The 15,112-nt window shown below is 36.4% G+C and overlaps 1 protein-coding gene across 8 annotated transcripts in view; it reads right to left on the reverse strand.

The window, feature by feature from the left end:
• Positions 1–15,112, reverse strand: part of PTPRD (protein tyrosine phosphatase receptor type D) — a 542,415-nt gene that overhangs the window by 195,126 nt on the left and 332,177 nt on the right. For all 8 annotated transcript variants that reach the window (XM_061200424.1, XM_061200419.1, XM_061200422.1 and 5 more), the window contains exon 5: positions 2,761–2,949. In XM_061200424.1, the coding sequence (XP_061056407.1) occupies positions 2,761–2,949 (189 nt within the window). The remainder of the gene's footprint in view (positions 1–2,760; positions 2,950–15,112) is intronic.

Below are 15,112 nucleotides of genomic sequence, written 5' to 3' on the forward strand. Positions count from 1 at the left end.
ATCCAGAAGCGAGTAATCCAAGAAAAAAAGAAGTGGGGGGGAAAAAGCATTGCTGTCAGGTTGTAGGCGAGTGTGATCAGGTGGAAAGGGGAGTCATTCTTTGACTTTTAGGACAGTAAGAGAAAAAAGAATCGAAGAACAAAAGCAAAAACCTTTTGAAAGATAAAGACAAAAAGCAGGTGTTCCAGGCTGTCTTCTGCATGTCTGCCACTGTTCTCCAGACCATCTTGACTTTGGTCCAGAACAAGAACAGCTAAGGAAGAAAAAAAATGATTTTTTTTTTCTCCAGTTGGACAAAAAAAAAAGGAAAAAGAAGAAAAAAAAAAAAAAAAGAAAAAAAAAGGAAAAAGGAAGAAGAAGAAAAGGAAAAAAAGAGGGACAGATGGTATGCTGTGACTGGTCTGTGGTCTAAAGACCTGGATATGCTTTCTTTGAAGCATATCACAACTTAAAGAATCATTTTCATAAAGAAAGAAATGAACAAAACAAAGAGAAAAAGAAAAAAGAAAAGAAAAATTCACAAGATGAGAGTCACCAATCATAACCAAACAGTACAAAGGAAAAATATAACATTGATGGACATTATCGGAATGATTTTGAAAACAGGACAAATATGAGAGTGATGAAAGGACAGAAAGAATGAGTAAGATCATTCTGTGAACGTTAGTTCAGCACTCTTACCTCTTATTGGTGTACCACCTGGGTGGATAATATGAATGCAAATAAGATTAGAAAGAAGAAGCATTAGTACGAGAAGAAGGAGGCTAGGGCTGGGGAGAAGAATTAAATTAGATTTACAGAATTAAATAAGGTCTTAAAAGAAACTTGAATTACTATACTGGTAAAACAGGAATATATTAGATAGTATTATTAGATCATAAAAGCAAGTTGCATTATACCACAGAGGGCAAAGACCACAATAGGCAGCATTGCCTTTCTCAGAGAAGCAACTGAGTTCTCAGGTCTGGGGTCATATAGGATTAGAATTATATCTTATATGCCTCATAGTCTTAAAAAAAAGAACTAAACAATATTTTTAAAGACACAGTTGAGGAAAATACTGGCTAATCTATTTAAGTATATATATAGATATGCATATATATATACTGTTATAGGAAACACTAAAGAATAACTAGACACAAACACTGTTCATTGGATATATCTTATGCTACTTACTATGCTACATTTGTGTGATATAACTTGTGTACTATTTTATTTCTACACAGTGTTCTTACGATAACAGTTTTGTGGATGTGTGTGTGTGTGCGCCACTAAGGAAATCTGGTGTCTACACTGACAGTTAGTAAAATGCATGCCATGCATTTTATTAATAATAATAATAATAATAATCTGAATATGAAAATTAGTGGGGGTGAAGTGCGCTTCAGAACTAAGCACTTACCAATAGATTCTGGAGATTTAAATACGGAGAGAAGAAAGACAGCATAAAAATATTATTATATTCCTTATAATTTGGTACAAATTTTTCAGAGTTAAAGCTTTATATACTAAATCATCTATGTTACATGTGAATAATTAATTCTTTATTTACAATAACAGAATGCTAATCTACACAATTCTGCTGACAACAAGCAAAAGAGGCAGTTAACAAGACGCTTTAACATCACAGGACAGGTCAAAAGCTGAGAATTCTGGGAAGACAGGCAGTTAAACAACTTAGAATTCTGTATCAATATTACTACCAATGCCAAAGTAAACAGCTTACTAGTACACATCCCTGTGAAATTACCTAGGGACAGGCTCTAAAACTTAACAAATTTAGAATTACCTCTGCTTTTAATCTAAAGAGAGCAAAGGAATAAACTTGGGATGGGGATGGGAGAGGGAGAAAGGGCAATGGGTAGCGAGAAGGAGAGAGGGGGGAGGGGGAGGGGGAGAGAGAGAGAGAGAGAGAGAGAGAGAGAGAGAGAGAGAGTGAGTGAGAGAGAGAGAGAGAGAGAGAGAGAGAGAGAGAGAGAGAGAGAGAGAGAGAGGCAAAAGCTGGAGTCTACACCAAAAGCAGACTTCTGTAGATCCAGTCACTGGAGGGTTCAAAAATCTTTGATGTGGACGCACACTACTGTGGCTAATGTGTAGAAAATTCTCACTCATAATAATATCAATAAAAATCCCCACCTTTCATTGGTACTTTGTAAAGGACTTTATAAAAAAATACATCTGGTTACTCATGAGATAACACTTGTGTTTTATGTATTAGTGAAAAGAAAGTAGATGTGCCCAAACTTACTAAACTTTGGTAGTTTGATGAGTTCAAATGCAGAAAAGAGAGAGAAAACACACTTTAATAAAACTGAATCATTTTAGCATTTAATATGAACATTTTTGGTTTTTAATGGATATAACCATTGGAACTCCTTGCAAGTTCTGAATGAAGTCCAATGTTGAAATAAATTTGTTTCAAAAGAAAACAGAGAAAAAAGAAAGAAAGAGGAGAAAATGGATCCATCAAATACTGTGGAAGAGCAGTAAATTAAAAAATTATCAAAAATGCAGTCACAGCAGTGAGCAATGTGGATTAAACAGAAGCTGCAAAACACAGAGAGGAGAAGAAAGACAGACTCTGAAACGGGCTATGACATCACAAACGTGGACAACACATTAAATAACAGAGAAAGAGAAGAGGGAGAAAAATCAATACCTAAAAATTAAAAATAAATAAAATAAAAACAAAGAGAGAGAAAACTAAAAAGAAAAATTAAAATTCTCTAGGAGCTTGTGGAAACAGTAACAAGACCCTACCTGATCGTAACTGCTTAATACGGCCATTGTTGTTGCTTGTGTCGACAGGTAAGAAATCTTTGAACCAAGTGATTTCTGGATCCGGATTCCCACTGGCTGCACAAAGCATGGTGGCAGTGCGTGTACGCTCAACCACCTTCAACTGTGGGCCCATGTCAATGGTAGGGAAGCCCCTGGGAATTTGATCTTCTGCAAGACAAAAGGTGATACAAACATGTTATCAAGTCAGATACCCAAGATTCAAGAGATATTGACCATTAACCTCTCCCATTAACCTCTCATTTGTTGAGAAGCTAACACAAACTAGGTAGCATTGCACTGTTACATTAAGGAACGTTGTTCCTGGCCAGAAGAGTGAACAGTCTAAGGAAGAGGCCAACAGCCTAGCAAAGAGCTCAGACATGTGTGATAAAAACCATGACCAAGGAATGCATCAAGTTCTCTGGGAGCACAGAAGAAGTCACTTTACAGTGTGTGTCTGATGAGGTCAGTGAGCACCAAGAGGAAACTGTGAAATGAGCCTTTGGGAACAAGGTGAGTTGGCCAGAAAGAAAGGAATGTCAGAAGTACAGGCACTGAGAAGAAAACTTTTCCTTGAGGGAAAACCATTGATCCAAAAGAGCTAGCTGTACGAGGACATGGGGAACAAGCAGGTTAGCTGGACCAAGCTATCTGTATTCGAATCTGTTATGTTTTTCTTTTAACTTTTAGGTAAAACTCTGTATATTTTTTCACCCAAGCACAGGTTCAACTTGAATGAATTCCTTTGTAGACAGTTTCAATTAGAAAAGTACCTGAAAGTCTCCCTTACAGTAGAAGAAAAGAACAAAAGCAACTCAAAAACGCAACACAGAAGCATACATACATTCCTTAGGGTAAGAGAATACTTTCTTCCATTCCAAAGGCCTACACCATTTTCAGTCATTAAAAAGTTGAAACTCCTAAATTTTGAATCTTCAACTCATCCAAAGTTCATTTCTCCCTATCCCACATCAAAATTGCCCCAGATCTTAGATCTTGAGAAATTTAAGTCCTCTTAAGTCCCTCAAGCATGACCTACGTTGATACCCTGCATGGCCAGCTCTTCCAGTTAGCATTAGAAAGGTATATTCTATTCAAGCATTGAAGGAATTTTAGTTATATGGGTGAGAATTATCTAAATTAGAACTTGGGTGTTTGTTTGAAGACTATTATGAAACATTTTGACGTCCAGTTGGGCCTGGCGTTAACGTAATCAACATTCCCTCATGACCTCTGATGAATTGTCATCAGCCACCAATTCCAAAATGACTCTAAAACACAACCAGTGAGCAAAACAGAAACCATCAGGTGTGGTACCTAGCTTCTACCTGGATGTCTCCCACAATTTCTGGTATGATCCTCTGAGTCTTGCTAAAGATGCACAATTTCAAGGGAAAAGGTTACATTTTGATGACTCCACTGCATTGTTGATCAAATCGATGTGTTCTCCACTCTCTCTATACTTACAGGGTAAACTCAAATCTCCTAAATCTGGCTAGCGAAGTCTTTTAAAATCAGGACCCATTTTTCTCAGCCTCTCATGGATGACCTCCCTCATAGGAAACATTTCTTCTGCCCACAATGAAATTCTCACCATTCCTCAGACAAATCATATCCGATGAGTACACTGTCCGTGTCTCTAGAAAGCCACACAACCAAAATCACCTTCTTTATAAAGCTTTTCAAAACTCTCTCCAACAGACTTAATCTTTTCCTCCCCATATCAACTGCAGTAGTAAGTACCTAAATCCACTGTCTTGTATTTTTTAATTCTCATCAGTTTATCCTTCTGTAATACAAATTTCTCCATGCCTCGCTTGCATCCAAATCCCCTGCCATCAAGCTTGTCTGGGTTGACAGATTTTGAGAGAACTCCAGTGATTTCTAAGCCTAAATATGAATATATCACAGTGATTAAAAATTTCCTACTACACATAGTAGAAAACTACTTATGGTACAGAGTTCATCAGAGGAATAGTTCAGAACTAGAGAGAGAGATTTGGAATGTGAATAGTAAAAGAATGTCAAAATACTACCAAAGACTAAAGCTCCCAAGAAAGGGAAGGTATCCTGAACATTAAATCCAGGTTTCTGTAAGAGAAAATCAAGGCGTTAATAGGGAAAAGTAGACTCTGGTTCTCCCAAGGGAGATTTATGAAAAGTCCAAAAGAAGTTGCTGAAGCAGTTGGGTTTGACACATGGATTCACCAGAGAATATTTTCCTGTCCCACCAGCTAATTACGGCCAGAGACTAAAAAAATAGTTAACTTCGATGAGCTACATTTTATTTAAGTTGAAAGATGTGGCTCTTTTGAGGAAGCAGTAGTGATACCTTCCATTTATTTGGATGCTTACACGCTGCCAGCCAAGCCTAGGTCTACAGCGGACAAGTGTCAGAAACAGTGGTTAAGAATGGAATTTCAAGATGATTTTTCAAGGCTCCAAGGGAAGGTTAAAAATTACAGATCAGATAAAGAGCATTTTGCAAATTAGGCTATGCTAATTTTAATACTCTATTCCACTTGAATTTCATCAGACTTTTTTTTTTTTTAATGGCTTTAAAGCTTTAGTCAATGTGTTTACATCTAAAGCTTAGTTTTAATGTTATTTGGGAAAATAAAAAAATAAAGCAAAAAGCTCAGTAGCCATTGTACCACACCCATTATATTATTAAACATCTCACTCACCAGCTATTGGCCCAGAATGCTTCAAAGGATAAAAATAATTTATCTCAAGTGCCCCAAAATCAACTGCACTGCCTTAGACACCTAGAAATGAGTATCTAAAAAAGCTCTTATATTTTGTTGTTGTTAATTTCCATATTGAAAGCAATTAACTTCAGTTAATAAAAAAAATCACCTTGGGATTCCTGAGTTGTTTCTGTCTTTCCCAGGACACTGAGTCACTCCTGTGGCATCTAACTACTAGTTACATCCACATGCATGAACACTGCTCTACTAGTCATTACTTTTCTTCTACAAGTTCATCTCTCCGAAGAACCACGCCAATATTCTATACCTATCAGTGGCAAATGTCAAAGACTTGAGATTGTTGAGCCACTTACTAAAGGCTCTTACCAAAGAAATTTAGAATTAATAACCATTTATAAGAAATGAAGGCCTCACCTTGGGAAGAGCTGACAAAATTGACTTTTGCCCTATGGAAAGCAGTCTAATACATTTGCATGACCTTTCTTTTCCTTCTTAGCTCATAAGGAACACTCCAGAGCCCCATTTCCATCTACACAAGTGTAAAACAAAGATAATCTTTCTTGCATACTAATCAGACAAAGGATGTAAAGAGAGCTCCTTTCTTATTTTTAATAAGGGTAATTAAATTCTATCCACCCCCCCCCCTTTGCACAGAACCTCTTTTAATGCACTTTCTTCATTAAATTTTCATGAGAAACATCACAATGTAACAGATTCAAATAGCCAGTGCTGTTACACATTGACAGTTGTGGCTCGTTTCCAATTTGACTGTCAGGTATTTGGCAATAAAACTCAGTATTCAACATAAAATGAACTGTAGAAATAATGAAATTTCTAATTGGTGTTCTTATCTCAGTGGGCATAGATTAGAAGACGTTAATTGCTTTTTTTTCACCTCTACATTTATTGGTGATTTTTATTTATTTATTTATGGCTGTGTTGGGTCTTCGTTTCTGTGCGAGGGCTTTCTCTAGTTGCGGCGAGCGGGTGCCACTCTTCATCGCGGTGCGCGGGCCTCTCACTGTCGCGGCCTCTCTTGTTACGGAGCACAAGCTCCAGATGCGCAGGCTCAGTAGCTGTGGCTCACGGGCCTAGTTGCTCCGCGGCATGTGGGATCTTCCCAGACCAGGGCTCGAACCCGTGTCCCCTGTATTGGCAGGCAGACTCCCAACCACTGCACCACCAGGGAAGCCCCTATTGGTGATGATTTATATAAAACTGCCTTGGCCATTTGATAACATCAATTTTGATAGCTCATCAAATGTATAGTACCAGGAACTTGAGAAAAAAAAAAATCAATATCCTTTATATGTTAACCACACAAACTTTTACAGGAAAATACAGAATCAAAAATTAACAAATTGTCTTAATGTTAGTAGCTTTAAACTTTTACACAGGTGAAAAGAAAAGCATTTTGTCCTATTCATTAATATGTTCATTAAGCTTTAAAATGCCTTGTTTATTACTGTTCCATATTAATATTCAATCACGCAGGATTAGCTACTAATTCATCAACAATTTAAATCAGACTTGACCTTCACAAAGCCATTTGGTCCATCATTTTGAGAGGCCATTAAAGGGCAGATTACTACATACTTGTGCATAGTGAATCGTAGAAGTCATACATATTTTGTTTGGAATGGCAGCTATAATAGACCTGGAAATATAGCATATTCTTTGAACCTGTTTGGGGTCTTAATAAAACATGCTGATATGAAACTTTCAGTTCCATTAAGGAAAGAGAAAAATGAACCTCAGCATTTTTCAGAGTCAACTTCCCATTGCTGTAAAACTTTTGTTAATAACCCCTAACCTCTCCAGGACATAAAGGAATGTATAGGGAAAATAGCCCGACTTTGTTTTGTAGGGAGTTATGTTTTAGATATCTGTGAATGATAAAGTAATAGCTTTTACATAATTTGCTCAAACTACTTTCATTGTTCATCCACAAACAATTTTAGTGATGCTTTATTTTTGCTCCAGTTCCACAAAACTCAACCTCTCTTATTTGATAGGAAACACAAAACTAAATTGCCTACTAAGGCCACAGTCTCCTTCCAAGGTGGCCCTAAGCAGTTCCTCTTGCCTAATCTTGCTAGGATTCAGTGAGTTCAATCAGACAGGTGCTTTGACTCTGGTCCCAAAAGATTTAAAGAAGTTTTCAATAAAGGACCATTTGTCATGATGCCACATTTCCAATTTTTCAGATTTATAGCAAATATGTTTATGAAGAAAAATCATGTCAATTATATCAACAGTATGCTCTTCCAAAAGAATTATTAAAAGATGTGAATCTGGAGAAAGAGATAAGCTTTTTACAAATTTTTTTTTCCTTGGAGAACTCATCCCTCTGAATCACCTTCCTGAGGACCAAACAGTTCATAGTGGCTCCTCTTTAAAAGCTTTCAAAGCCCACAGAGGGCAGGGCTATATGTTACTTCCTTTTTAACCATTACCGTATTCAATAAACACTTGCAATTAGACATATTTAGGAAATTTGGGCAACCATTTCTGCATTTATTCATGTGACACATCTGAATTCCTACTGGGCTTATTTAATGGCATCTTTTTAAGCTTAATTTAATTCTATTCTATTCTATCCTATCCTATTCATATTTTTGGCTGTATTGCATGGCATGTGGGATCTTACTTCCCTGACCAGGGATCGAACCTGTGCCCCCTGCAGTGGAAGTGCGGATTCCCAACCACAGGACCACCAGGGAAGTGAAGTCCTAGCGGCACCTTTTTAAACAGTTTATCATTCTTTAATTGTCCTGTGGCTACAGATTGGGTCTCCCCAATTTAAATATAAGTCTAAGAGGCAAAACTATCTTTTACAGTGTCTTAAGTAGTATTAAACTTATAAATTCACAAAAATACTTGTTAATGATGGCTTTCTTCATTTTTATAGTCATAGGTTTTATTTAATTAGCAAACGACTTTCATCATTTGAGATGTGCAATTTATGCTTGGCTCTTTCTTTAATTTAGTGCAGTTGCTACACTAGAAACACACAACTCAGTTCCTGCTTTCTTAATTTTACAGGAAGCCTTCCCTCATATACTGGTTGTAAGTTCCTACAAGTCAAAATGGCAACCTCATAACAAAACCTTAAGTGTGAACACAAGGAAACTTAAAAGAACACAATGGAATATGTACCTCTACTCTGCTATCCTATCTTTAGAATAATGGGATTGTTGATGTTCAAACTAATGATAACATCCAAGTGAATCACTCAGTTGCATGTTGAGGCAGACATTCTGGGTCTTCTTTCACTGCCAGGAGCAAAAATTTCTCAGTGGCTGGATATCTTGAAGCTTTAGGCATTCACGATGTAATCTTACAGAAGCACAACTAATTTTTTTTTTTCTTTTTGAAGGATGAAAGAATTGCATAAGGGAAGTTTTTCTCAACATAAGTCAAATATTAGATGGATAGTATGAAGAATATTTTCTTAAATAAAGTACTATACCCTTTAAATATGTTGAAAGGCATGCTTACCTGTTAGAGATACAGTACTACCTAAGACAGTAAAAATCCTCTTGAAAAATGTAAATATGTTGGTCTTAAGATGGTCAATAAGAAAGTATCTTCATATTTATGAAAGTTGCATTACAATAAAAGAAAAAGACCTTTTAAACTACTAGTTTAAAAAAATCTACTGGGGGACTTCCTGGTGGTGAAGTGGTTAAGAATCCACCTGCCAATTTAGGGGACATGGGTTGGATCCTCGGTCGGGGAGGATCCCACATGCCGCAGAGCAACTAAGCCCGTGCGCCACAAGTACTGAGCCTGTGCTCTAGAGCCCGCGAGCCACAACTACTGAGCCCACGTGCCACAACTACTGAAGCCCACGTGCCCTAGAGCCTGTGAACAGCAACGAAGAGTAGCCCCGCTCTCCGCAACTAGAGAAAGCCCACGTGCAGCAATAAAGACCCAAGGCAGCCAAAAAAAAAAAAAAAAAATCTGGACAGGGTGAGATGGGGGGTGGGGGGTGGGAGGGAGGTCCAAGAGGGAGGGGATATGGGTATACATGTGGCTGATTTGCTTCGCTGTACAGCAGAAGCTAACACGACATTGTAAACCAATTATACCCCCCCCCAAAAAAAAAATCTACTGGACTGTCAATACATCATCACTCATTCTACAGATATTTACTGAAAGCCTTCTTTGTGCCAAGACTGGGCCAGGCCCTGGGTATGAAGTAATCTAGAGAATCTCTATATTGTTGTGATTTAATTGTATCTGTAGCATAATTAGATTCTTCGGGAGTAAAAATAGTACCCAGCTTATAGATGGAGGATTGAATGGGATAATGCATTAAATGTGCCTGGTGCTGCCTGGCACTAGTGCCTGGCATCTAGTAAAATATTAGCATATATGTACTTACTCTATCCCAAGCTCCCACAAAAGATTTAAATAGAACAGAGGCAAGTGACTCTAAGGCTTGATATAACAAGAGCTGCAGCAATAAACTGTAAATGGGAAAAATATTCTACAGGAATCATAAAGAAACAGGGATTATATAGAAATGCAAGTGAATTTAGAGGGTAGTATATGTGCCAAGTAACCTCTTAAAAGCTAGTAAAAGCCCTCATTTCTCACTCTGAGCAAGATCTTAGGCTTTTTGATTAATCAACAACACAAACAGCACAAATAAAACAAATCATATTGTCATCTGATTTGTTCCCCAAAACAAACTTAAAAAATAACACTAAATATTTGGGACAGCAAAGCTTTGTTGTGAATGACTGAAAACACTGAAACCATTTGAGACTTATTAGGGTTGCTTCAGGTAGGCAAGGGTGGTATAATAATTACCATTTTCTGTAGACACAAAACAAAGACTCAGCAAAATTGTTACTTGGTCTCAGTCATACATACAGCAGAAAATTCTTTTAAATCTTTTAACTCTAGATTTGGTGTATTTTTACTTCACCATGTTTCCTCTATGCCAATTGCTGTTCTTTGAATAAATATTCATCATGAACAGTGAAAGAACTCTTAATCAGAGTCAACCCATAATGGAAGACACAACAAAAATAATTCTAAATACTTGGTCATCTTTTATTTTTTAAGCAGAAAGGACTAAAGTTTCATGGGATGTAATAATAATTTTAAAACACTTTTACATAACAAAAGGATTCATCCTTTAATATGTATCAATTGACTTCTCATTTTTTAGCACAGGTTCCAGGTAGGACAGAATTCTGCCATGTATGTTAGCCAATAAAATGTGGATGAGAAATGGAATTACGAAAAGGACGATAAATATCAAATAATTTCCCTAAGGAGCTCAAGTTCAGCCTGTGCCTATGTCTTTAACCCTTCTGTAATTTCTATTTCATTATCTAGGAAGGGCTATAAATGGCAGGACTTCTGCTTTGAGCAGACACCCAAAGACAGTACACAGACCAGAGAAGTAGACAGAAGCAGATTCAGCATATCAACCCTATAACCTGACACCACACAGGGGTCTCCTCTGTAATATGGGACCAATAATGACTACCCCAAATGGCTTTGTCTGGGAAAGGAGACAGATCCGTGTCTCAGAGGCTGGAAGGCTGAGGGGTTAGTAGTTGGAGTATTTGCTACTTTGTTGAACAGCAGATGAGTTTTCAAGTCATTATCTTTCAGAATAAACCACGCTATCAGGCTACAAACAAGAACCATTTCTTTCCAGAATACAGTCCCTGAAGAGGGGAAAAAACATTTATTAATCTTTTCTGAAAGAACACAGTGTAAATAAAGCTTTTATTTTCACCATTCCAGACGGCAGCAGGGTATAATTTGTACTGTTTTGACATCATGACCGTATTATTCAAAATCAGTCTTCCTGCAGGTGAATTGAATAAGGGGCTGAAAACAGAAAAGTAAAAGGGAAAGAAAGAAAAGTTAAATCAACGTTTTCTAGCAAAGTTAGGTTCCTGGGCCATTATCAAAATGATATGCATATGAATGAAACTGAAAAAAATATATATAAAGTGGTTTCTAATTATAAGTCAGAGGCTACTCTAAGTCAGAAAGAAAATATCAAAAGCAGGAGGAAACTGCCAGTTAATAAATGATATTCCAAATGAAATAATAAATATAAGGTCTGGTCCCCCAAAATAATTATGAACAAGATACGAAGAATTTTTAGTCCAAGATCCTCTTTGCAAGTTATTATGTACAGATGGGTATGTTTGTCTTAATATGGCCATAAATCAATCAGAGAAGCTTTTATTTCAGACTGGATTAAGGTATCTCTTAAGGGCAGTTACTGGGTATAAGGGTCTCCGAAGATTTATCATAAAATTATGCCATACAAGAATAGGAACTTAGACATTGATAAGCTGATAGGAGTCTCATTAGCAGCTACTAAATATTCAGCATACTAACCAGCAACCCACAGAGTATTCCAGAGCAAAAGCTCCATTTTCTGAAACAGTCTTCACATATGGAGGAGGTTGTAAGGCATTCTTGGCACAGAGTAAAGCGAATTTATTTAGAAGCAATGTACGCAATTATCCTACAAATCGCAAAGTAATGTCTACTGTCTGTGTAGCAGAACACAAACTCATTGAGATTAAATTATCATTTGTATGAATGTGGTAGCTGCACTTTCACATGGCATTATGTTAACCCCCATTGTTGTCAGTGTTTGGCCTTAGCAAATGATCATACTCTTTGTGATCTAAAATTCATTGAGGGGTGGGGGAGGGGAGGAGGTCTATTAATACTTGGATATCTAAGTAAATATTTAGAAATCAGGGTTATGCATTTATCCTTGGGAATAAATAACTCACTAAAAATCCAATAACATCCATTTTCACAAAGCTCACTGCTTTCTATTAATTTATTTTTACTAACAAGCTGGTGTCATGATACTTATCCCATACATTGTCCAAATTTTTCCCTATTTTGTATATTAACCACTTTACATAAATTAATATTTAAATCATACCATGAAGTTTTTTAAGAAAAAAAAGGAAAAATGCATAATAGAGCTAAGGTTCAAGAATTTAATTCCTGTTCTTCTTTGTTTGTTTGTTTTTAGAAAGAGACAAAGAATAGTAAACATGGAAAGAGAACTGGATTTGGCTCCTGCCTCCATTATTTGCTGGCTTTGTAACAGTTAGGAATTCTAGTGAGCTCAAAACAAATAAAGCCAAGGAAAACATTCATCCTGGCTGCCTCCCTGTATTGTGGTGAATGTAAATAAAAATAAATAAAATGTTTATGCAATCAAATTTTTCATAAATAAGAAAACTAGAATGAACCATGTGGTGTTGGATTGGACTTGGAGGTACTGGTATGAACTCATGGTTTTAAAAATATACATATTGATATAGAAATAAATGTAATTGTAAATGAGTGTGCGTATACACACGTACATACACTCCTTATATAAGCTTACTAAACACATCTTCCCTAGCTGTGTGACTCGAGAGAAGCTAGGAGCAGCCATACCCAATAGAAATGGCCATACCTAGGATCTAGGTCTTGGTTTCTAAATATGACTCTCTAGTGAGAAGAAACAGAGCTCCTTGGAGAAACGACTAATTCCACCCAGCACTGGAACAAGGAAAGTACAAGATGTACCTGGAATATGTGTAGTACATGGAAGTACTCAAAGAATGACAGGGGCATGTTCAAAGGACAAAGGAGCTTGAAGGGGTTCTCATTAGCCAAATGTGGGACCATTTGAACAATAACAACAAAAAATAATGAAGAAAAAACAATATCACCACATTATAAAACATTAAATAAGATAAAAAGACATGAGTCTATACTGATATAAAAGAATAAATGAATAAATTGAAAAGTTTCAGCAAGAATGGCATATTGGCATAGTCTGTAAGTAACTCCTGCCATGAATTTATTAAATATAAAGGAAAAGAGTAACTCTATGATAGAGAAGCCTCACAGAAACAGCCTTGATCAAGATACCAACATTAACAATATCAATGATGGGATAAATCAAACTCATGTGCTGAAAATAACATAGCATCACTTCTATGATATTTGCTATAGACTAAATGTTTGTGCTCTTCCAAAATCCATATGTTTAATCCTAGCACCCAATGTGATGGTATTTAGAGGTGGGGCCTTTGGGAGGTGATTAGGTCATGAGGGCACAGCCTGTATGAATGGGATTAATGCCCCTCTAAAAGAGGCCCCAGAGACATCTCTGCCCCTTGCATGTGAGGACACAGCGTAAAGAAGATGCTCTATGAGCTAGGAAGTGGGCTCTCATCAGACACAGAACTATGAGAAATAAATATCTGTTGTTCATAAGTCACCCAGTCTATGGTATTTTGTTATAGCGGTCTGAACAAACTAAGATAATATTACTGCCAAAGATTCATAATCTAAATATGATGAGTAAACATCAGCAAAACCCCAAATAAGAACATTTTATGAAATAACAGCCTTGTTATCTTCGAAACTATTAAGACTAGGAATGTCAAAGGAAGACTGACGAACTCTTGCAGATTGACAAAGGCAAAGTGTAATTTTGAACTAAAGCCTTTGAAGACATTTAGAGAAATGTGAATAGGGACAGTTGATGAAACCTAAATGGGACAATGCTGAAATGTAGTATGAGGTGAATGGGGTCTGAGAATTACATGGTTATGATGCATCAATGTTTACTTCCTGATGTGGATAGTTGAAACTACAGAACGTCCTTGTCTGGAGGAAATACAGGTACCTAAGGGTGGCAGGTATCATGTCGGCAATTTACAAATAATTCAGGAAAAATAAGTTCTTTGTGTTTTTAGTTTCCATTTTTTTATACAATTGAGATGGTTTCAAATTTTAAAATCATGTAAGTAAATTATTATAATTACTTTATGTTACTCAAATGAGATTTTATAAGTCTTTAGATTATCTTATTAATATCTTAGTTGTGCAAGATTTATTCCCAAAGCTTCTGCATAGCTGCATGTTGCAGGCATTTTTGTCCCAACTCTGAAAAATATTCCCAAATATGTACTTCATTAGAGGCCCCCTTGAATACAGATTAACTAAATGACATTTCAACTGTTATCAAATTTATAGCAATAATAATAGCAAAAATCTTTTAGATCTGAAAATATGTAAATTCCTATAAAATTAAGACTTAGAAATATTTAATTATCAACCAAATGAACAACATTTGGTAATAATTCAAGAGTAAGGCTCAAGCTCATGAAAAAAAAATGTAGAGAAATCAATACTCTAAAGGAAACATTTCACAGTTATGATTTTTGTTTAGAGGAGTGAAAATGTGAAGTGGATAGACGCTTTATTAATTTTCTTCCCAAGTGTCTGAGAAAGTTTAAGATAGAAGATGAGCTTTTTGGTAAGTTTCCTTCCAACTAAAATATTGTCAACTTGACTTAAACCCCAGAATTGCTTCAGAAATACAAGAGTTGTTTCTTAAGCCAGGCTTTTGAAATTTTTCAGAAATCTACCTTCCCCCTTCGCTCCACCTCTTCACAGTTCTCCCCCTGGACCTACAACACAGTGAAGACAAATGTTTGTCATCCTGTTGTCTTTAACGATTTATGGGAATGGGGGCAAGAGAAGCAAGCACAAAAATAACATGATTCAGATATGTCTAAATACATTTTCTGAAGAGAACATTTCATCAT

The sequence above is a fragment of the Eubalaena glacialis genome, chromosome 9, assembly GCF_028564815.1.
Source record: "Eubalaena glacialis isolate mEubGla1 chromosome 9, mEubGla1.1.hap2.+ XY, whole genome shotgun sequence".
NCBI lineage: Eukaryota > Metazoa > Chordata > Mammalia > Artiodactyla > Balaenidae > Eubalaena > Eubalaena glacialis.